At 40.5% G+C, this 23,991-nt stretch overlaps 1 protein-coding gene across 6 annotated transcripts in view; it reads left to right on the plus strand.

Moving 5' to 3' along the window:
• The window catches only part of SMARCA2 (SWI/SNF related, matrix associated, actin dependent regulator of chromatin, subfamily a, member 2), a 180,466-nt gene that overhangs the window by 136,569 nt on the left and 19,906 nt on the right, over positions 1-23,991 (plus strand). For 5 of the 6 annotated variants that reach the window (XM_037798281.1, XM_037798282.1, XM_037798283.1 and 2 more), the window contains 2 exons: positions 6,571-6,788; positions 14,263-14,316. In XM_037798281.1, the coding sequence (XP_037654209.1) occupies positions 6,571-6,788; positions 14,263-14,316 (272 nt within the window). The remainder of the gene's footprint in view (positions 1-6,570; positions 6,789-14,262; positions 14,317-23,991) is intronic. The other variant, XM_037798284.1, reaches the window with a different exon arrangement.

Below are 23,991 nucleotides of genomic sequence, written 5' to 3' on the forward strand. Positions count from 1 at the left end.
CAGGGTTCAAATCCTGGCACTGCCACTTAGTTATGCATGATCCTGAGCAAGATGCTTCATCACTCTGTGCCTCAGTTTCCCCATTTGTAGAATGAGGATACCAGTAGTACGCACCTCATAGGATGTAGTGAGATTAAACGAGTGAATGTGGAGCACTGGGTGCCCAGCCGCATAGTACACCTGTTGCGAGTCAGCCGTTGTAATTAGTAAGCAGTGGGAAAAGAAATACCATCGAGGCAGTACCTGAAGAGTTATTGAGCTCTGGCCTCTTCTTCCTCTATTGGGGGGGCCTCAGGCTATTAAGCTTTGGATTTCTTGTGTTGCTTTTCTTTTGTGTTTTCTTCCTTCATTATCAGGTTTTAATGGTCATTCTTTGCATCAGCCTCACCCCCAGTACCCTCTCATTTTAATTTGATGCTTTCACCCACAGTGGGCTGATAAAGCAGAGACGCTTGCTCTGGTGGCAGTGAGGTCTCACCTCATCAGGGACTGTTTATTGGGCTTAGGCTTCACATTCAAGAAGGGCCTCCAGTTTGCCATTCAACATTATCTCCAAATGGGGTTATACTCATTGTCATTGTCTCTTACCTGTCTGTCTGAAAAGCATTCAAGTAGTCTCTGTAAGCATTTAAAATGCACCACAATTTGTTACCCTTTTTTGGAACTTCTTCACGTTTTAGTATACTGAGGAGTGACCAGGCTTCCCTGAGGAGTCTGGCTGAAGACACCGTGGGTGGTGGTACTGGCTGGGTTATGGGACGTTGAGAATAACTGGATATACGGCCTTGGGATAAGAAAGTAGAACTGTATTTCTTTTTATTCTCTTTTGTTTCTCTAAGCCTCTTGCAGGCTCGTAGATGGTCTCTGGTTCTTTGATTCCTCCCAGAGAGCTGAAGCATAGCGTGAACCTAACTATTAACGAGGAGATGTCAATACAGTATGTTTGTAACTTGGTAGGTCCACAGGGCCAGAAGTTTTGGGGGCGAACCTCTACTAAATCTAATAATTATTCTCTGAATAGGGTAATATGCTTAATACTGCTTGAAAGGTAGCTATGGGTTCTTAGTTGATAGTGAGGTTGAAACAATTTTTATACTCTCTGTAGTCTTGTTCCTGTCCCCAACCCCAGATTGCTTTCACGTGAAATGGTGTATTCATACCTCTCCAACATCAGTTGCTTCAGTTGCATAAGCTGTGGTTTCCCTTGTCCCCCCACTCCAGTTTCCTTATACCATAGTGGGAAAGACAGTGCCTTGGTTAATTTTTGCAAAAGTGATCTGAGATTGTTGAATAAGAATCTGAAAACCTCACTCTCTGTAGCAGAAATTCAGTTAAACTGAAGCTCAATTTGCCTCCCCCTATGGTCAGCATTATACAGTTCAATCCCCAACTCAGGGAGAGCTTGGCGTGCACCTGGCACCTGAGTTCCCTGACAAAATGAGTGAAATAAATGAGGGTCTATTGAATTAATGTCATCAGTTTATTGCACCAGAGTGAAAAAAGACTGTATCCTTAGCCTCCAGACCAACTTATCTCTTTTCTTGAATATATGAGGCATTGTTAACAAACTGATAAAATTTCTGAATAGGTATGTGTAATATACAGGTATTATCTTATATCACGGATATTTCCTTAACAATATTTGAATGGATAAATGGTGATTTTTGAAAACACTGCTAATTATTGTCCAGGGCAAGACTGAGCGTGTTTCCTGCTGAAATGCTAACAGGTCTGAGTTCTGAAAGAAAACTAGCAGGATTTCACTAGTATTGTGTGCTGCGTTGGTGGTTGTAGTAACATGTATGATCCTGTAGTTGAATGTTTTTCCTCTCCTGAGAGTTAGAGAATTTGATTTAACACATACTTTTCTAACTGGTTGCTCTTGGGGATGATATTAATAAAAAATTTTACCATTGTCCAAAGCCCTGAGCCCAAAGTTCTGAATCTAAAAGTACTGTAGTTTTTATTAAACCAAGTGACTAAAACTATGTGACATCTTTGATCAAGAACTCCATGTTAATCTCTCTGTCATTAAATACTCCTGTTTGAAGAATATATTTCTCATATATGAATTTATTTAAAAATTCCATTTTTTTGTTGTTGTTGCTGCTGCTGTTTGGGGTATTGCTGCTGGGGATTTTTCCTGTCTCAGATGGGCTCGAGAGAGGTATAGCCTCGCTGGATGTTGGAATCATGCTGGGCGATGTGTGAGTTGTCCTCAGGAAACACTAGTGTTGACATGTCGTTTTACTAAGCTCCACTCTGATGCTTGGCCGTCATCTCTGTGATCACACCCTCACCCCCAGCAGCATCTTGGGATCTTCTTCTGAATCCCTGCTAGAGCTTCTAAGTGTCTTGTTGAACAGAAGGAGAACCCCAGAAGAGAGAAAGAGAACATATTTGTGGGCAGAAATATGATGTTTAAATATCAGAGTTAAGGATTGAAATACTTAATTTCTTATTTCATAGCCAGGAAATTTCCCATACAATATCTAAATGTTTTTCTTAAGATGGTTTGTTCCACTGGAAGGGCGGGGCCGCGCTGCTTGGACGGCTTGGGGGTGCGGAGGTGAAAACGGCAGGCCCCGTAGAACAGTGTGCTGGAATTGGCTTGTGGCTTTGTGTCTGCTTGCCCCTGTTTACCTCTTCATAGTCATGGGTCCGTTCTGGGTGACACTGGGAAGTCACGTATGGTAGCACCTCCTCATACTGCAGGGCTGAGAGGAGAAAGGGCAGTGCCACTTTCTGGACCTTCCGTGTTGCGGTCAAAGATGAAGTGTGGGCCAGGGTGGCAGAGGGGGGCACGGCCGGGCCCATGTGGCCCGAGTCTGGGGTCTGCCACATGCTTTGCAAGCAGCAAAATGTCTCCTCTAAAACAGCTAATCCTGCATGAACTGCGTCCTGCATTTTGTTATCGGAGCCTAAACGTGCTTTCTTAAGAACTGAAGATGCAGCCAGTTGGTATCTCATTCTTGTACACCGTGTCATGAAAAATGTGTTCTTTAACGAAAAATTGAAAGAAAGGAAAGAAGGAAAAAGGAAAGAAAGAGGGTGGGAGGGAAAGGTTGCCATCCAGTGGAGGAAAGAGTAACTCCCAGCTTCATTCAGGAAAAATGCAAGCTGAAATATGCTTCGCTGTTTTAACTTGGAGGAGGATTTCATCACCATATGGGTTTTTTTTAGTGACGTCCGGAGCCAAATGGGTGCAGTGTGCCTTTAAGGAAAGAGGTGCCTCACCAAACTTCGCTGTAGTTGTACCTCACCGTTTTGGATAGGGGAGGAAAGTGTTAATTTCTTATTTGTACACTTTTTTTCCCCCGACTTCCTTCCTATTCACTTCATTAAATCTAGAGGCAGTTCAGCATGGGAGCCGTCTGTATGTTGAATTAGGGTTCGAACTCTTGCGCAACACGACACCAGTAGGAAACTGGGGGTTTGCTTCTGTGATTTATTTCATTATTGTGCTGGTAAAAGGTTTGGAAGGGAATTCTTTTTGGGGGTAGTACTTTAGCATTGTGTAGCAAGTTTTTCTTTCTTTCTTTTTTTTTTTTTTTTTAACGTGTGCCCCCTCCCCCTAGCGCTGAGTTTAATCAGTTCAGCCAGTTTAATAAATAATTTTTTAAAATAAACGAAGAGTTTAAGACCTCCATGAATAATGTTGCTTTACCCGCAGAAGTAATCTTACTCTACTCTTTAAGTGAGAAAAGCATTGGGAAATATTTAGTGAATTGATTTCCATTAGAAAAAGACCCTTAGAAATCACTGAACATACAGCACTGCATATGGATGTGTTTGGGGTCTTTGGGGAGGAGGGAAGATGTTTTGAAGCTCTCTGCATTCCTGCATAAAACCTTAATTTAAGGGGAATAATAGTCAGTACTTTGTGTGTGTTTCTTTGTAATTCCAAGACCTAAATTTAATAAGAATCTGTACATATTAGCAATTGTAATAAAAATGGTTTCATTAGGTCTGTTTGCAATTTAAATGGTTTTCGCTTCTTGGCTACTCACAAATTTAGAGATTTAAAAGTCCAAATAATCACAAGCTTATGCTTTGTTTCTTTTTATCAAAATCAAAGGGGGTGAGAGTAGAAATATCCTTTTCACAACTCCCCCCTCTCCATTTATCCCATTGAAAAGAAAAACAATGAGAATTTTTACAGCATGAAACTGAAAGTGAAGTGTCTCGGTTGTTCGGGATTTTCTTTAAGGAGAAAGAATAAGATTTTGTATTAAAATATTTGAACCTAAGAATGTGCACATTGCTTTTACTTACATGCATTTAATGACAAAAAAAAAAAATTGTCTTACTTTAAAAATCATTTTAGACTGCTCCAAAACCATGCAGCCTCTTTTTTAAAAAAGGCACTAAAATGAGGTTTAAAAAAACAAAAAAGCATACCTTGTTTTAATTTTTTTCATTAAATTTGAATATTAATTTATTTTCTTATTGGCTTAATTATCAAAATGCAAGCAAGAATCAGAAACCACCTGAGCTAACATCTCTAATTCTGCTGCCTGGAATAATAAGGGGAAAAAATATGATAAGTAGTTGTCAATATTAAAACAGGCTGAAGGAGGAAGTCTTCGGGCCTTGTAGTAGGTAGAATGAAACAGCAGATTTGAGTATCCACAATCCTTTCAGTATTAAATTTTCAGTAAAATAAAATTACTTGTATATGAAAACATAGCCTTTCCCCAGCTTTCTTTTTTTTCCTGATCAGCTGATGAAGAGACTAGCAGCTCGCTGCTTTGCTGGCTTGTTAATTTTATCCCCACTAACTGTGATTTCCGATAGCCGGCCTGCTGATAGTGGTAAGGTAAATATCCTTTTTCGTTGCCGTCTTGAAGATTCAGTAGAACTACATCCCAGGCATGTGTAGGTGTGTAACATATCAAAAGCCGGTGTTCTCCGTATTTCTGTGTGCAACTGGGTGCTTGAGGAGAGCAAGACCATTAACTGTTGACAGCCTTGCATGCTGCATTTATTATTAGCATGTTCAGCCTCCAAGATCTGCGGGACCATTTCCTTTTCTTAATCTTTGCTTAGCTGCAGTGTGTTTAGCTGTATAGTGGGTGTCCTGCTTTTAGGCAAATGAATATTAATGAAATATCATGGAGATTTTTTTTTTTCCTTTTCCTTTTTCCTCATAACTCATCAGATATCGCCTCCTTCATAGTGGTTATCTGAACACTGTGGGATCGTGGTGGAAACTGTCTTTTGATTATTAAGGCCTAGGCTGACTCTCCCTTAGGATTCTGTCTGTGCTCATGTTGCTTCTATGGATTTGCACATTGGAGGATGCATAGGAAACAATTTTATTTTTTTTAATCCCACTGGCATTTTTAACATGCCAGGTTGTTTTGTGTTCTGCACCAGGTTTTCTTCACAAACCCTTTCTTTTTCAGGAGGCATTGTACACAAGTAAAAGAAATAATGTCTGAGCTGTAATCACTCTTTATATTGATTGTTATACTCACATGATCATAAATATTAGCCATGTTTGGTGCTGTGGAGAAATGAAGGTAATTGCCTTATGATTAGAGCTCTTTCAGCTCCGAGAAAGGATTGATTAGCATTTGCATACTGGAGGCAATATTGAGAGGCCGGAGGAGCAACAGCCACCTCAGTTATTTTGTGTGAGAAAGCAATCTTAAAATGTAATTTAAAGACTTTTTGAAAAATGTCTTTTCTGTGGTCAGATTTTCTCTTATTTGTATTATTGCAGGTTGTTTCTGTTTTTGTTTTCCTTCATTTTTCTTCTTAAGTTTTGAGATTTACCAGGAAAAAAAAAAAAGTTTAAACTTCTGGGTCTGTCACATGGATCTTTTAGCCATTTGTGAACAGTTTCTTTTATACCTGGTTGTTTTTATAGCTATTTTATTATCTCTCTGCATTAGTGCTGCTGGCTCTGGTTTAAAGCAAGCGTTTGCAGGTAATTGGAAAAAAGTGTTTGTTGTTTGTGAGTGTGTGTGTTCCTTATCGGATGATTTAAGTGTGTTTACCAAAGAATGTGGTTTTGTACTGCCCCGTTTCCTTGTTTACTAATTGCTACGTTAGAACAAAATCTGGATGGAATTTTGATGTGTTTTGTGAATCATGAATAAATTGATGTGAAACCTCAAAAAAGAAAAGGTTGAAGCTTGTATGATTGTAAGAATGTATTCTTAGGGAATTTTTTTTCTTCACCACCTCCTCTTTTTGTTTATCTTTTCCCCCCTTACAGTAATGAGACAATTAAGGTCTTTTTCTTATGGTGAGCTAAAATTTCATTTGGATTCGGTTATCTTCAAACACTTGACTGTATGATCTTTTCATGTTTGTCATACTCTTCTTTGCTATTAGCGTCTGGGGCCTTCGAGGTATTTTGCCCATGAAACAGACTTGGTTTAAAGATGCATTTATCCAATATGGTGGCTGCCTTTTTTCCTTCTTTCGCCTCTGATTACTGTTAACTTTTAGTTTTGTTATTTTTTTTAGTTTGTTTCATTTTACCCTAATTATTCAAACTGTATTTTTTCTCGGTTATTTTTTGGTCTTGAATATTCACCCTGCATTTCTGCTTACCAGGCCATTGAAGACGGCAATTTGGAAGAAATGGAAGAGGAAGTACGGCTTAAGAAGCGGAAAAGACGAAGAAATGTGGATAAAGATCCTGCAAAAGAAGATGTGGAAAAGGCTAAGAAGAGAAGAGGCCGCCCTCCAGCTGAGAAACTATCACCAAATCCCCCCAAACTGACAAAGCAGATGAATGCCATCATCGATACTGTGATCAACTACAAAGATAGGTGAGCATTTCATTCATTTTACCTTACTATCTTTCAGCAAGACAAAGTGATACTACTTAAAACACACGAATTATTAAAGTATACATTGGGGTTTATGATTGTTTCTACTTTGGGTTCCATGACTTTCCAAATGGTTGAGGAACCTTGTACTATGTTCAAAATGGCTGCTAGTTTGTAGAATGTTTCATTGTGTATTGTTCAATATATTTGGAAATAGGAAGCTAGGTTACAAATTTTTTAAAAAAAAATCTAAACTGAAGGACTTTTAAGGATCTTTGAGGGCCCATCATTTGTATGGAAGGAATTAGATTACAATAAAACAAATTTCTTGGATGGAGTTGCTGGAAAAGAAAAGAATCCTAGTATTTTTAGGGTAAATATTTCTTGTTTAAAACCAAACGGATGCTTCACTGAAAATGCTATTCCCTATTTCTTCCCAACACAGCTGAATTTCTCAACACTTCTCTGAACCATCTTCTTCCTAATAATACTAATAGCTTGGTATTTCAGCAGATCTACCTTCTTTTAATGTAATATTTGGATGTGAACTATAAGAAAGCTGTGCTGGACAGTTTCTCTAGGCCATTTTAAGCAATGAACAATAATTTGGAAACCAAAGCAAAGGCATTTAGGGTGTCGGTCAGGCCTGTGCAGTAGATAAAATAGTTAGGCTACATTTTGGTTAGGTAATTTGGTTACCACTTGATAATCATGTGATGAAATTTTAATTTGAAGCTCACATCATGTTTCACTTGAAAAATTAACAGTAAACAAAATGCTTGTAAATATTTCATTTCTCAGTATTGTATGAGGGGATCAGTTTCCAGTTACCAGAAATTTTTGACACTTAACTAGTATGGCTCTTTATACCATGAGGTGTTTAACACAAGTAAATAAATTGTGATTTTAGTTTTTTCATTGTGGCTTAGTATATATTTTATGCAGAAAGAACACTTCATTGTAAAGATTAAGTAGTATGGAAAGAAAGAAACTTTATACCATGGGGTTTTGTTCTTGAGAAGTCTTGATCTGTAAGGAGTTTTCAGAAAGGCACGGGCAGGTAGCAGATGTGTGTGAAAAGTGTCAGAATTTCACACCCCACTTTACTGGCCAGGTCAAGGTTGGTAAATGTTCCATGCTTACTGTTTTCTACTATGTTCCTTTTTTTAAAAGTCCCCTTTATGGATTCTGAAAGTGTCCACAAAGGGCAGCCCCAGTATATTGTGTTTGGATTTGCTCTTCAGTGGCACAGGGGAATGACAGCAGTCCCAGAAGGAAAATTTGAACACAAGCCTGTTCTGTGCCCAGAGCGAACACGAAAACTTCCTTGTAAACCAAGAATCAGTGACTCTTTCTGTCAAGTTTCTGTTCACCCCCAAGCCTTACTGGTCAATGTGTCATAGGCAGGGAACGGTTTCTAGGAAGCCAGCTTGGACTGTTAGGCCTAATTTTATCAGCCCCTGGTGTAAAGAAGAATGCTGCTAAGTAGAGGGTATCACTCAGCATACACTCTGGCTTTTTTTTTTGCCTTTGTCTCAAGGGAGTGAAACATCTATTTCTTTGGCCAGATGTGCTTTGATATTTGAAAGGCATTTTGTTCATGACTTGCTGAGTGAGTCTGGGGCCGTTGTAACACCGAGAAGGGCCAGGAAAGTCCTTGGGGGATTAAAAGCCAGACCTGTTATTCCAGGGTGATGGGTAGCTCTTGTTCTAATGGTGTAAAAGAGGTCACTGACCAGTGGACCACAGATTGCTCACAGATCATTTCACTGGTTTCACGCTGTTTTGGGGAAAAGAGCAAACACATAAAACTGGACAGATTTTCTGTAAAACTCCCAATTTTGTTCTTTCCTTTTTGAGAAACCTAAAAATCTGGCAGTACTCTGCCCACCTTTCTCTAAGGCAACCATCCATGGGAGTAGAGAAGTGGCTGCCCCCTTTATGCGGGGCATCATGCTCTAGAGTGCTCCGGGCCCCTTGCTCCCGGTCATCTCCCCACTGTGGAGTTTCAATTCCCATTTATCATCAAGCTTGTTACTCCTGGCCCACCGCACTCATTTATCTAAACTGCTGGCTCCATAGGCTTTTGACTCTGTGACTTCCTGGCATACATGACTATGGGCTGAACACTTTCCTAGAAACCATCCAAAAATACTGACTAGTATGAGGTTGCACCTCTAAAACCTCACTAACCATAGCAGAGAGGTTTAGAGCATAAACCCTCATCTTGGGAGTAACTAACTGCCTGTGGTTGATTCCCCGCTCCAGCATTCACTACCTGTGTGACCAATGGGAATTTACTTAACCTCTCTGAACCTCAGTTTCCTCATCCACAATGGGGTCAATTACTGTACCTGCCTTTAGAGTCATCATGGGGAGTTGATACAACTCAGATTCTTAGACAGTTTGTTATTAGTCAGCCTTTCAGATGATGTGTAGCTAATCAGTTGGTGAATGAACTGCTGACCACCATAAAGAAATTGTCCTTGTTGGTGCTGGTTTCCATCTTTTTATTTCCAAAAACAGAAAAGGCAGTTTTACTGGGACTTACTATTGAGCATGTCTTGAGTTGTACTATAGGGAAAAGATATTTAAATAATTCAGTAGTTATTTTCCCCCTTTCTCCTGATTTTTATTTATTTATCCTTTTTGCTTTTCCTTGAACAGGATCCTTATAAGGCTCATTTGATTAGTTCCCACATTTAGGTACCTTCTGGGGAGAAATGTACTGAATTTCTCTCCACTGTGCTACATACATACATATAATGTGCAGTGGCATGTATAGTGTTCATGTTAGGAATCCTCTGAAAAAAGAACTTACTCTGTATTTTGTATTTCTCTTACCAACTGCATACTCAAGTAGGAGGCAGTGAAATTAGGAGGGCCTCAATCAGATACAATGTCATATTTTCGGTTGCTTTTAGAAAATGCTTCTGGAAAATGTACATCTCACTGTGTTGAGATTTTTTTCACCATAAAAGGCAGTTTCTGATATAGTTACTCAGCCTACCTGTGAAAGAAATACCACCTGTACTAAACCCCTCCCATCACCTCAGTCAAATGTTAGGGCTCTGCAAGTTGCATAGATTTGCAGTATATTAAATAAGAACTGCCATCTATATTTAACAGATGTGTAAGAAGAATTAATTAGTTCTCATGAGACAGTGCTTTTAAAAGTTCTTGCATGATTTTGGGACAGATGTATCTTTGTATTTCTATAAAGAACTAGTATAATTTGAGCATCTATTCATTGCTTTTGTGTTAGGTGCCAGGTCTCACAGTTTAAAAGGAGGGGTAATTTTCAAAATGTGACCCCAAAGAGCCAGTAGTTTTGTGTGATCTATATATGTACAATCATTCTGCAGTAATTGCTTTCTGAGGCAGTACTGGTCTGCTGCTACTGGTTCACCTTATTTTACCTACCCAAATAAAAAAGGTTGTATCCGTAGTATTAAAAGGCCTTGTTTGGATGTATTAAGCATGCATTGTTTGCTGTTTATTTAGAAGGCTTTTTAAAATAATGTTTTTGGTTTATGTAATATTTAACATAAGGCATTCTGTTTCTTTATATGGGGTGTTCCAGTTTTGAAAAGGGATTCATCCTAATTTGCATTTGTACCCTAGAGTTTAAAATTGCCCCTGGGATGAGCCATAGAATAAAATGGTGAAGAATAGAATCCAGTGGAGCTATTTCAAGTCTAGATACTTGGTTTATAGTTGCTTGGATAAGGGAGGGAGAGATTCTTAAGACAGGAAGGGACTAAGACCAAGAAACAGCACACTTGTGGTCTTTCCAATGTATCAACTAGAAACCCTGCTGAAAAGTGAAATGGGGTTAGCTTGACATGGCCTTTCTCTAAGAGATCCCCGGCAGGTACTTAATGATGTGATTTATCTTTTTTTAAATAGCCCCATGGCATCTAAAGAATTTCTTGTAGTGTTTTTACCAAGGGTCAACATCAAGCAGAACAGCCTCAAGCTTCCTTTCCACTTTAGAATTTGGGACATTTGCTTATCTCTAGTCTTCTGATTCCATTTCTATTCTCTGTGATTTCTTAAACCTTATTAACAGAAGCAATCTACACCCTCTTTCAGGATGTAATTAGTTTGCAACTGGACACTTGAACTCATTTGAAGTAGCTTGATATGCTCTTTTTCTATCAACTTGCCTATCAGGAACTTTTGTTCAGCATTTATCATGCCTTGCTTTTCAATTCAAAGCATTGTTCTCTTTCCTGAAGAATCTGGAAAATAAATATGAGTGGGGTATTGCCACCTCCTCCCTCTCAATTGTTTGAAGACTGTAGCAGGAGCATTCCACCAAAACGAGCACTGCTGCCTGCGAAGGGTTTGGATCAAGCTTGAGGGTGGATGCAGCGAAGCAGTGAGGGCAGAAGGGGATACCCCCGCCAGTCCCATCAGTGGACACAGCCCTGCCTCGCAGTGGGGTAAAGGAATGGCAGCAGCCTTACTCTCACCCTCCTCACACTCTTCAGGCTCTCCTCTCTTTTAGTTGGCCCTGATGACATCTCTAGAAATTATGGTAAGCCTCAGCTTGTTCTGAATTGTGGCTCTCATCATGACTGAATGACTGGTAGAAAATCAGTCACTCATCCTGTAAATATTTATATATTTGTCTATGATGTCCAGCTCTGCACCCCCATACAAGGCTACAGGGTAAAAAACTCCTGGTACTTGTCCCCACTGGCTCCCCATCCACTGGGGGAGGTAGCTTTCCTATCTGATTTTTACTAGGCAGCAGCTGGCCTGGGGAATTCAGGGAAGGAGGTGTCAGTTAAGCCGAGTTATTTGTGGATGCATTGACATCCTGTGTTTATGGTTGCTTCTGGAAAGAATTTATAATGTTATAACAACATTGACCTGGGAACATAGAGCCAACATTTCCAATTACAGCATCCTTCCAAGGATGTAGCATACCACAACTGTAAGGACTAATAGTACTTGCTTAATTCCTGTACCCACAGAAAAAGCATCTGTAGCATTTCCCTCATTTGAGTAAGGCTGAGCTACTTTTTGGAAGGCCCACATAAAATCAACCCATTCTCCGGAAGGGATCGGCTCTTATTAAAAAGTGCTGCCTTGTTCCAAGTGCTTTTTACCAAAGGGCTTCACCTGAAGCTTATTAAGGTATTTACTGTGCTGAAGGCTTTCCCACAGTGATTATAATCCCAAGGCTTCAGTGCAGTGTGGACTATTCACACTTGTGTTCATACTGTCTTTCTAAAATAGATTTCTAACAAACTTTTTTTTAACCAAATTCATGCCATTACTTAGTATTTTTTTGATGTTGCTTTGTTTTATTTTGTTCTTTATTTTTTCATTTTCAGCTGATAAGATTGATGAACTGCTGTGCAGGTCCATCCCCACATACTCATCAGGCTCATTTGAAATTATTTTGCCAGAATATAATTTTTTATATTTTGCTCGGAGCCTCACATCCCACACTGAATTATAATCTCTGTCAGTCTCAGGTCATAGAACACCATGCCTATCTTTTCAATAAAGCTTTAAAATATATTTTTTAAAAGGTCTTATAGTGGTTGCTGTTCCTCAGGCTCTCTTCCCTATTACCCTTTCTGAGATGACATGATCTATTTGGCTTCTACATCGATCTTGGTTAACACTATCATCAACCCAAGGTCCCAAATGTGAAACAGCAAAAAGTTCCTCTATGCCTCATTTCTAACATACACTCAAATACAAAGGCCCCTCAACCCACTCTTCCCAAGGTTCCCTCCTCATCACTGCTTTCATTCAGCCCTCACCATGGCTGGTCTGGACTGGGCAGCTGCCATCGTCTCTGTGGCCCTCGCTCCCAACCTCTTCTTCATCCTGCTGTCTTTCTGAGGCACACATCGGATCATGAGACTGTCACTTAACTGTCAGTAGCTTCCCATTGCCCACCCTAAGATGATCAAGTTCTTCAGCACAGGAAAAATAGACTTTCACAATCTGGACCTAACAATCCTTTCCAGCTTTGTTTTCCAACACTCCCCTTCCAGCTCTCCCTTCCATTTCAAACATTCCAACTGATTCTTTATTGTTTGAATGTAGAGTGTACTTTTAGGCTCCAACCCCCCCAGTTTTAGTGGACCGATGGCTTTGAGGGGGGTTTCTAAGCATCCCAGCGTAGGTTGTGTGGGCCGAAAGGTGCTGTCTTTTGTCTAGAATAAGCTCTAGATGTGATAGATGGTTTTGTGAAGGTTTGTCCAATGTGTCAGCAGCTTCCCTGCCACTATGCAAAGGGAAACCAATAGAGCAGTTTAAAAATCCCAAACTCTAAGGGGCTTTCCTAGGGGCCCAGATAAGGGCCAGAGACTAAGACCTCAGGTAGTGGTTTATTTCCTTTTCCACCTGAATATCATTCATCAATGATCAACAGTTATCCCTTCCACATAGCAACTCTCCCCATCACCGCTTCACTGTATTGCAGGTCAGTATAAGAAATTAATGGATTTTGTGGGGAGTTTGGAGGAAGCTGCAGACAACAAATGAAGGCCAGCAGATGACACAAAAAGGCTAGAAATGTGGAGGACTGTGATTTTAAAGAAGGCATTCCAGTAGACTCTGGCATCATTTGAGAAAAGGCTAAGTCCTTTTATGTTTCCTTAAAGGAAAATGAAGGTGAACAGTCTATCCCTATGGATTTGCAGGCCAACAACGGCTAGTTTGAAACTTTTAAAAAATGGTTTAGTCAGCGCAATGTAAAAGTAATGGGAGAGGCAGTGCCTGCTGATCAAAAGGCAGCTAGAGAGTTTTCTGAAACCCTGGAGAAAAGAAATTATGTGGATTTTCTAGATCACAGGTTTGCTGCACTCCTAACCCCTACAATGTGGAAGGAATAACTATTGTAAAAGAATAGAGTTCTGGGAAGTGGTCAACTTTTCAGAGGGTGTTCAGACACTGAATTGACTGTTGTTTGTTGCATGTTCGCTGTGCTGGGTGCTAGAACAAAGCACATTATCCCAATTCTTTTCCACACCAACTCTCTGAGGTAAGTATTCTGCCCTTTGGTTCTAAACTACTTCCCCAAGATCACCTCCAGCTCCCCAGCAAGTGGTTGCCTGTCCTCTGCTGCCTCTGGAATGATGGATGGAGTATGGAATATGTGCCCTGAAGTGGGGGCAGGGGGTGGAATGGGACCAACGTAAGCAGCATTTACCTGTGAGGGAGGAGGAGGAAACGTCCCAGAGAAGTACCCTAAGTATCATAAGGAAATCCCACTCCCCACCACCATTTCTGGAGAACTGTATATGTTTTCATGATGAGGTTCCAAACATATCACTGTGTTATCTTCCCAGCAATGCTGCGGGATGGGCCAAGCAGGTGGGTGAGGAGACAGAGGCTTGGAGAGGTGGAATGAATTACCCAAGGTCACCCAGCCCAGAAAGTCGCCAGGCTGGGACAAGAACCCAAGTCGTCTGACTCTAGTGTTCTTTCTACTCTACCACAGGTGTAACGTGGAGAAGGTGCCCAGTAATTCTCAGTTGGAAATAGAAGGAAACAGGTCAGGATCTGTCTTGTACTACTGTGTCTCTAAATGCAGGTATCCCTTGGTACATGAATCAGACCAATCTGTAAAGGGTTGCCTTTGAAAGCAAATTTCTCCAGTCACCTCCCAATCACCTCTGCGTGGACTGGGGAATGGAGGCATAGATTGTCTAAATCACCTGTCAGGGACATTTGAAGTTGCTTGTGGTGTGTGTTAATTTGGGTGTGTCCATTCTATAAATGCACTGCTTACAAAGGTGCTGGGAGCCACCGAGATGCTTGTCCTAATGGCCAGAGCTTTGGAGACTGTTCCTCCCTTCCTTTCCAGCACAGCTTCCGTTTTCAATTCAGCAGCCTTCTTAACTTAGTGCTGTCTTGATTTACAAGCTTAATGAAGGGCACCTAGGGTCCTGCAATACACGAAGAAGTGGGCATTTTCATGCCATGCCTGACGTTCTGGAGTTAATCACGTCGTATGGAGGACAGTTGCTGAGTCCCTCCTGTTTGCACACAGGGTTGGATTTCAGAGCGTGATTGCTGCTGCTGCTTGTCACATATGGTCCTAAGCCAATGTGCTTAACCTTTGCGTGCCTCTGCTTCTGTTGTATGGGAAGCAGAAGTGCTTTTCTCCTAAACATACTGGCAGGATTCGATGATGTTGGTTGAGAGGGAGAGATGAATGTTCATCACATACCAGAGTTAGGAGTTATTACCAGATTGAAAATAACGTTTTTTCCCTTCCAAGAAGCCTGTATTTTTTTTTTTTTTTGACATTGTTATAATACTGTACCATCTGTATTCCAGTTTTGTCAATTGATCCCATAATGCCTTTTTCAGCATTTTTTCTCATCATAGGATCCAGTCTGGGCTGGGGGGTGGAGCACAGGAGAATTGAGGTTTGTGTCCTATATTTCAGAATAATACAGATCACCAGGTATGGCATTCTTCTTTATACAAGGACATAAAAACCTCTCTGTAGAGCTGAAACTGTTGGGCAAGATTATCAATTTTTGATAATTCTCAAAGTGTTCAGTAAACTGTTGATACCGGAAGCCAGACATACAAACTGTAAAGTCTACTGAGAAATGTGAAAGTTGTGTTCAGTTTTCATCATTATAAGAAAGGACTCAGTCTGGATTTGAATTCGGGGGTTGAAACAACAAACATGCTAGGTCATTAGTTTGGGTAAACGCTTCCACTCCCGTTGCATGGAAAGGAGGCTTTGCCGTGTGATGGGCATGATCATGTAGGACAAAATCCCAGCCCAGGGCGTGCAGCGGGTGAACAGGGATGAGCATGAGCTCCTTTTTCCCTTTCCCCTCTTCTTCTCTTCAATGGAAATGATCATCTGACCATAAAAAGTGGATTAATAACTTTAAAGTTTATTGCAAGCCCCAAATTTCATGGCCGGGTCTTTTGGAGGGGATGATATGACCATATGTAGTTAGGCCCATTTGAACTGTAAGTTCTAGAGGCATAGTAAGGGGCTTGGCGTCTGCTTCCTCAGGACCCTTTGGAGTCTGTCTCGTCCATTACAGTCCGTAACACTTCCTTTTCCCATAAGCTTCAGCTTATAACTGGTTTCGGAGGTTGTATTATGGCAAATTAACTCTTCTTTCAGACCAGTGTTTTCTTTCAATTCTTTCTTCATACGTTTTCAAAAGCACTGAGTAATTTCTATGTGTCAGATTGCAACTTACGAGAATTAAAAAAACAAAAGAAGGTGGAGTGCCTTAAAGCACAGTTGGAGAAACAGCTACATAAACAAGTAAATGCGAGTATGGTGGGACCCATGATATGAACAAAGTGGATGTGCAGGGAGGGAGGGGCAAATGGGGCAAGAGTGGCTTGTGAGCTGAGTAGAATTTCCTGGGTAGACTGTGGTGAGGGGCAGGAGGGGGTGGAAGATAGAAGGTACCCTCGGTCCTGTGGTCTAGGCAGCCGCAGAGGTGTGGGAAAGCAGGACTCCATCGGAGACCACACATATTTCAGATCATCGGGTTCAAGGGAAGAGCAGGGGATGAGGCTCAGGAAGCCTTGAACTCAAGGGATTTGGTTATCATCTAGGACTGGAATCTCAAGTGGAATCCCCTCATCCTTCGTAGTAACTATTACAAGCACTGCTTTGATGAGGAGACTGACCAAGGGGGCATCTGAGAATTTGCGGTCAGTCCTTTGTGTCTGTTGTGGGAGAGGGGACAGCTGTGAAGCCAAGATTGATCCTGCAGTAGGAAATGGATAGCCAAGAGAGACTCGTAGGTTTACAGTTGTGAGGGACGGATTGGAGGAGGATGTTAGGTGAAAGATAAGACCTTAAAATAAGAAAATGGCAGTGCGTGTGAAGACATGGGAATAAGGACTTGGAGTTCATGATTGACAAGCCTTATAGGCCACCTGAATGTGAGCGGGTGAGGAGTTGGAGAACTCGAGGACATCTGCCCTGAGTCATAAGTGAATGGTGGTACAATTTATGGAATGGGGGGATGGGAGAGGTGGCATATAAGGGAGGGCGGGTGGCATTCAGGCACGTGTGTGTGTGTGTGTGTGTGTGTGTGTGTGTGTGTGTGTGTGTGTGTGTGTGATTGGTCACCCAGCCCCACATACTCTATCATAGGAGACCTAAATTCTCTTTGTGGCTATTAAGAGCCGTTGACATTGTGATTATGTTGTTAGTATTGACTGCCCCTTCAGGACAAACCAACAAGCTCTTTTAGACAAAATTTATTTTTAGCATCACTGGCAGCAGACACTCCTTATTTCTTTAAAGAGGGGGAGGGAGTCTGGAGCTATGGCTTGGGAGCCCAAGCAGCTTTGCATTTAACAGCTCTAATTAGATTGCAGAGAAGTTGCCAGGAAACAGTTGTGTGACCAAGTGGATACACTTTTAGAAAATTCTAGTTCTAGGTAAAGAGCCTTTATGCATTTACTGTCTGTATCTGTTATTTTTGACCCAGTGTCAGGGTTGACAGTTTACCTTGTGTAGTAGCAGTATAGTGAAGTCAGAGCTGAAGGCATTGTCTGGGAAGATGCTTCCCAATGTGGGGTCTTCAAATTGTGGTCCTACAGCCCGTCCTTGGACAGTCCCAGTACAGTTATAGGCTCTGGTAAGTGTTGCTGTCAAGTGACCACTTTAAGTGTGTTTGCCCTAGTGTTTTCCACTCATTTGACCAATGAATCCCCTTTTTGGTGAGTACCATTGCTCATCCATTAAGCTAGTACTCCATGGAGCAAACGTTGGGAAATGCTGAATCAGAACTCCCGAGTTGCATTTCAGTCCATAAAGAATCTGCTGGAGAAAATGCAGATTCAAGTGCTATATTTTGCCATCATGAAAAATATTGATACTTTTAAATGTTTACCGGAATAGGCTGCGTTGACTTCTTGTGACTTGACACTTAATTATGGTGGTCAGCTAATTATACCCATATACAGCAGGTGGACAGCCCACAAATAAATCTTGCTCATCTGCTCTCTGGGGCACAGCAGGCCTCCCCTGGGCTTCCAGCCTGAATCTGGCCTCGAAGCCCCTCTCCCCAAAGTCTCCGGGTCTCCAGCTGGAGGCCACTGCCACCAGAAATGACCTCCGTTGCTGAGGGAGGGGAAGGAGTCCCAGCTGGAAAGAACAAGACTGATTTTCTCACAGGACTGATAAGCTATCTTCAAAACCACTCAGTATGTTTTGATGAAAATGGATTGCTTTGAAAGACGGCACTTAGTTGGATATAGAGGTCTCATACATTCAGGAGGGGAATATCTGTCTCATTCTCATTCCTTTAGAATCATACCTCATATGCCTTCCTTAAGAATTTACTTTAAATGACCACTAGGAAAAAGCAGTGTTCTGGTGCCTGCTACAACCCACCACTTAACAAAGCAACTCTTGGGACTTGTGGCTCAAATGGGGAGGTATTTGATTTTGTTTGCCTGCAAATGTTCTGTGCTTTTGGGTTTGGTCAGCCAGAAGCTCTGGAGCATTTTTACGTCTTAAAAGTGGTTAACACAAGTAGAAAAATGGGGATTAAAAACTAAAGGACAAATGGGGTGGGATGGAGGGATGATTTGGGTGTTCTTTTTTCACTTTTATTTTTTATTCTTGTTCTGGTTCTTTCTGATGTAAGGAAAATGTTCAGAGATAGATTGTGGTGATGAACGCATAACTATGTTATCATACTGTGGACAGTGGATTGTATATCATGGATGATTGTATGGTGTGCGAATGTATTTCAATAAAACTGAATTTAATTAAAAAAAAAAAGTGGTTAACACAGCAAAGGATCAAAGGATGGAATACTCAGTAGAGGAAGGGCATGCGGGCCTGTAGGTTTTGAAAGGGCGGCATTCTTTGAATCGTTCCAGGTATATGAGAGGAGATGGTTAAAGCTGATGAAATGACTGAGCAAGGAAACAGCAGGCCTTTTAGCTGTCACATTTAGACGGATAGATGGTTAGAATTCTGTACCTGTGCCTGCTATTATGAAATGTTACGTGAGAAAAAGACGGTAGGAACCTAGATGCCCTGAGTCAAAATTTTTAAAAAGTCAACGGATAGATGGCAAATCTTCTCAAAAATGTCCCCTCAGAATGTTTATCAAAAAAAAAAAAAAAAAAAAATACTACTGAATCTGTCCTGATGAGACCTCTGTTTGGTAGTGACAAATACAATGAGGGAGGTCTCAGGAAATAGAAATTTTTGTACAGTAGTTGCTGATGGTTATAATATATTAAAATGTCTTTATTTGGCTTCATATGGTACAGTTAAAGGGTGTCAATTGATGAGACATGCTGTTTATGGTAATATAAATAAGCTAGTCATTTGACCCTTAGTGTTTCTCAGGTAAAAATCAAATTATATTTTTGACTTATAGCATGTTTTCAAAGAAGGTAACCCAGTAAACATATTTGAGACCTATTGGATTTATGGATAATATGGTTCTTAATTGAATTAGGTTGTAAATATTTATTTTGGTGAATAGTATTTATTAATGTTTTATTTATGTTTTGACATATCGCTTCTGGTCCTATGTGTATACCTTTCCTAAAACCCAGTTAAAGTTGCACTACCTGTACAATTTGATATCCTGTACTGTTTCACATAATATCGTAACAAGCATTTTCTCATTCTTTTAAGCTCTCTAGCATTCTATTACTGTCCTTTACCCAATTGTGAAAACATTTTGGCTGCTTTGAATTATTAATTATTTTAAGTAATGCTGTGATGAACATCTTTATATATAAACCTTTTTCCATATTTCAATCTGGAGTGGATTGCCAAAAGTAAACTCCTACGTCAGAGTGACACTGTATTTAAGACTCTAATCAAGTCTTGGTACTTTTCTTATTGAACTGAGTTGGCCCTTTACAGTCTAACATGGGCACGTTTAACTTGAATTGACCTCATGTTCTCCTTGATGACTCAGGGACATTATATGTGTACAGTTTGCAACAACCCTTAGAGCGATTTTTAACAGCTCCTGGTTGTACTACACAAACAAACCACTCCCCATACCTTTCTGTTTTGCTCTTGCTTCTGATGTGCTTTAAGAGGCTGGGAAGCCAGATTTCCCAAACTTGTTAGGAAATATCATCAACCAAAACTCAATAAGACTCTGATGAGAGATCTCAGTAGTGAATACTGAGTGCAAGTGCTTGTGATACCTGTTTTGTGACTGGCTTAGGTTTCTGGGGGCTCTCTGGATAAGTGGAAGGCTGCTGGGCTCTGAAGGCATTCTTAAATGGTATGTAATGAATCTCACAGAACTTGACCATGAAAAGAAGCAGCACGCCTTCACCTGCTACCCTCCAATGCTGATTTAGTTTTTAAAGTTTTCTTCCTGAATGATTTCCTTTGTTTCTTTTGGGACTGTAATAACTCTTCCATAAAACCCTTCCAACTTCAAGTTTGTGTTCGAAATCATGACATTTTCCTATGGAGACAAGCTAGCCACATTGTTACATTCATTAATTAATAAAACATAAACAATCTGTTTTAACTAGGGCTCTCTTTTTCAAAAGTATCCATTAGTAATTCTTGTCAACAGCTCATATTAGAATTATCAACATGGTTGGTGAAAAGAAAATGTATAAAATAGGAAGGAAAAAAAGTCCCTCACCCACTGTCTTATCTTCTTGGGGTTTGAGCTTATTGGAAACAAAAATTATGGAATGATGTAATAGCCAGTGTTTTAAAGGAGTGGGTTTCTTAGCTAGCATTTTCAGTTTTTAGAACTCTAACTATATGTAAAATGTAATCACAGGTAAAACTGATATTTGTGATGTTTATAATATATGCAGTCACCACTTTAGAGTATTAATAGTATAGATACAAAAGTAATGCCATTTGGTTTGTGGAGGTAATGGAGAAAAAATTGTTTCCCAAATAAAGCATAGCAAATTAAATCTGAATACTGTGTGTATGTGTGTGGGCAGGCATACATGTGCAAGCTGTGCAAGCAGGGTTTGCTAAACACCACTTACACACTTACACAGGGGTGCCTGGGACTTTTCCATCGCATACCCCATGGTGTCACAACTGTGTGTTCCTGAGCCATGTCTGTGAAGGGGAAACCTGCCTGCCCACCAGCACCTGTAAACTCAAGTCCAGTGTGTTTCTTGAAATTTGGATTTTATGTTACCCACCCCCTGCCCAGCGCTCGTCTTATCAAGGTCATACTTCTTAGTATGAGAGAGGTAATTGGAAAAATAGACCTGAAATCCCCAGCTGTCCATGAAACCTTTTTTGGAGAAGAGGGTATCGTTTTTGTCATGGGACACAGCACATTTCTAGGTAACAGTTTATACTTGGGCCTTAAATTGTAGAAAATGACATAATGGACAATACCTTGTGGTAGGAATAACAGAAACGGAACACCGTCTGCAGACCACTGTACAATTAGTCCATTATCTTGTACTGAAAAAACAAAAAAATTTCCAGTACTGAAAAAAAAAAAACACACGTGAAAAGGTGTATTATGGAAGCCTTTGCTCAGCTCAAGTTTGAGGGGGAAAGATGCTAAGAATTCAGAAATGTATTGGACCTCCTCACTACCGGTTTTGTAACCTGTAATTTAAGAAAAGAATTACTGTTAACATTCCGTTAGCATGTGGTCCTAGTACTGCAGTGCATTCTATAGGCACCCAAGGCCTCCTGATGTTTCCTGCCTAAGGAAGCTGCCAACAGAGCCACTGCCTCTAGAGCAGAAAAGGGGAGGGTTTTGATCGTCTGTGAAATATACCCATCCTTCAGGGAGGAGAGGAAAAGAAAAAAACATCAAAGGATTAAAGTCTGCACAATGAGGTATCAAGAGTACATGTAATTAATGTTTAGGAGAATTTCTTCTTTTTTTTTAATGGAGGATGGATATGTGTGATCCTGGACAGATAATGAAGTAATTGAAGGGGGAAGGATAGAGAAACTTCCAGACAAGAAATACGAGAAGGGTCAGGGCCAGAGTGTCAAAGAGGGGAAGACTGGCAAGGCACTTGGGGGGATGCAGGAGAGAGGCTCTCTAGATGAGAAGAGAAGGTCAGCAGGACCAGTGAAGTTTGCAGAAGAGTGGCGACCTATCCTTGGAGGGCTTCGAAAGCCAGGCTAAGTCTGAATGATGACAGGGCCAACGGTATCACAGAAAGACTTCTTTAGATAGCTTCTGGGTCCTTTTGTCAATGTTCTGTATCTTAGGAGGGGGAGAAAAGAAGGGATAGGAATATTCAGTTCAGTGACCCTTTCTTTTGTAAACAGACTGCATTTTTTTAATTTCTCATTTTACACTGTGGCGCTGAGTCGCAGCACTCTTTGCAAATACAGATAGTATTGGACTTGCCTCCTTAGAAGGTCTACAATTTCTAGGACCTGACTGAGGACAGGGACTTCAGACCAAGGCTGCCTTGCCATTTTGCCCCGAGTGAAAGGGTGCTTTCCCCATGGTCCAATTCTTCTTGCACTTGTAGCACAGCTGAAATGAAGAACATGTCCATTGCAGGTATGCCAAGCAATGGCGTGCTTGTAATCGGTCCATAGAAAAATGACACCATCTGTTGGTGATGCAGAAAATGACACCAGGAAGATGTCACTGAAGGTCAGGTGTTCAGTCTTCTCTTACAGAGGGGTCTGATTTTGGTTATAAAGAATGTTGGTTGTAAAGAAGACACCAATGGAATATATATAATATATGTATATGTATATATGTATCCCTCTCACTGTCTTTAAGATGTCCCTTTTCAAACAGGTATACATGTTTGAGTATGTAAGTCCCAGAATGGTAGGAAAAAAAGAGATCAGAAATTGTGACCCTGTGTTGAAGGCTTTGTCATGTACTACGGGGCATAATTTATGCAGGTACAAATGCATTTTTCAGCCAGTAGGGGTGATTGTGAGGATAAGAGAACTCCTTGGTTCTTGCCACAGTAATCTAAAAATCCAGTTCCCTATTAAACCACAGTGTTTTCAAACCTCTTGCGTTTGCCCGATGTTAGTATTCATGAGGCCCATGTATACATTAGAAATAAAACAAAACCGACCTAATGTAGCAGAAAGACTCACCCATCCCTTTGACAGAAGATTTTTCGGTTAATTTATGCAAGCCCCTTTGCACTTCAGCACTTCCCCACTGGTTGCTAGGCAACCATTTGAGTTACTGCGCATGGCTATTTTATGATAACTGTCATTATGATTATTTTTTAATTGCACAACTGGGACTATGGATTAAAACAGCATATTGTCATTCACGCTCTGCCATTACCTCCTAGCATTCTTGTACACTTAGAATCACCTTCTGAAATTTACATGGTGATGACTTACAATTATTCTTTGATAATTCTGGCTTCACAAAGGAAGTGGAGATGGCATCATAAGGAGAGAGATTTTTGTGAAAAAAGACTGTACCATACCTCACAAACTGTTGTTGATCTGGGTAGGTTTAGGCCAAGACAGATAATAGGATATTGAACTAGAAAAATGTGTATCTTTGTTCCTTTAACCGTGTCTGCTTGCCAGTACTGGGTGACGTTAAACGCTTGGTTTGGTTTATAGTCTTTTGGCAAAATTAAATAATGCTAAGCATTTGTCATCAATAAATCTGCTCTCAAATACCCCCCACTCCACCCCACCCCACCCCCACGGCATGGACTTGGAGGAGGATATACAACTAATCCCAGAAACATGAGGCATCCACACTGGCTAAATACTTTTGTTCTTTTTTGCCCAAATTGCTCCAAGCAATAGTAGTGCTATTAGGCGAGATGAGGGGGTTCCTCTGACCTGTCATAATAAAAGTATGTCTGGTTCACGGTGCATAAAGTTCTTTAAAAGGGATGTGACCCAAAAGAGATAGACACTGTCACTAGGTACCTACAAAAGCTTTTCACTTGTTTCCAGGGTATATTCTAATGTAGGATTTTGAATGATTTTCTAAATATAAAGTGAATTTAAGGACAAAGGAATATGGGAATAAAGTCTCTGAATTTTTGTTTGACTGATTCAGTTGTTATTCAACAATGTAATTTTTGGTTGTATAGGATATTTTAAATATTTCCATCAAGATGGAGATTTTTGCCCTGAAAGAGGGAGCCACAGTAGGTTTCGCATATCATGTGTAATCCATCAGAAGTGAGGACCTAATAGCATTTTAATGTGATTTTCAAGACAGCAGGAGGGGCATTCATTTCCAGTAGAGTTGTGGGGTTTTCCTTGATT

The sequence above is a fragment of the Choloepus didactylus genome, chromosome 10 (assembly GCF_015220235.1).
Source record: "Choloepus didactylus isolate mChoDid1 chromosome 10, mChoDid1.pri, whole genome shotgun sequence".
Lineage (NCBI taxonomy): Eukaryota > Metazoa > Chordata > Mammalia > Pilosa > Megalonychidae > Choloepus > Choloepus didactylus.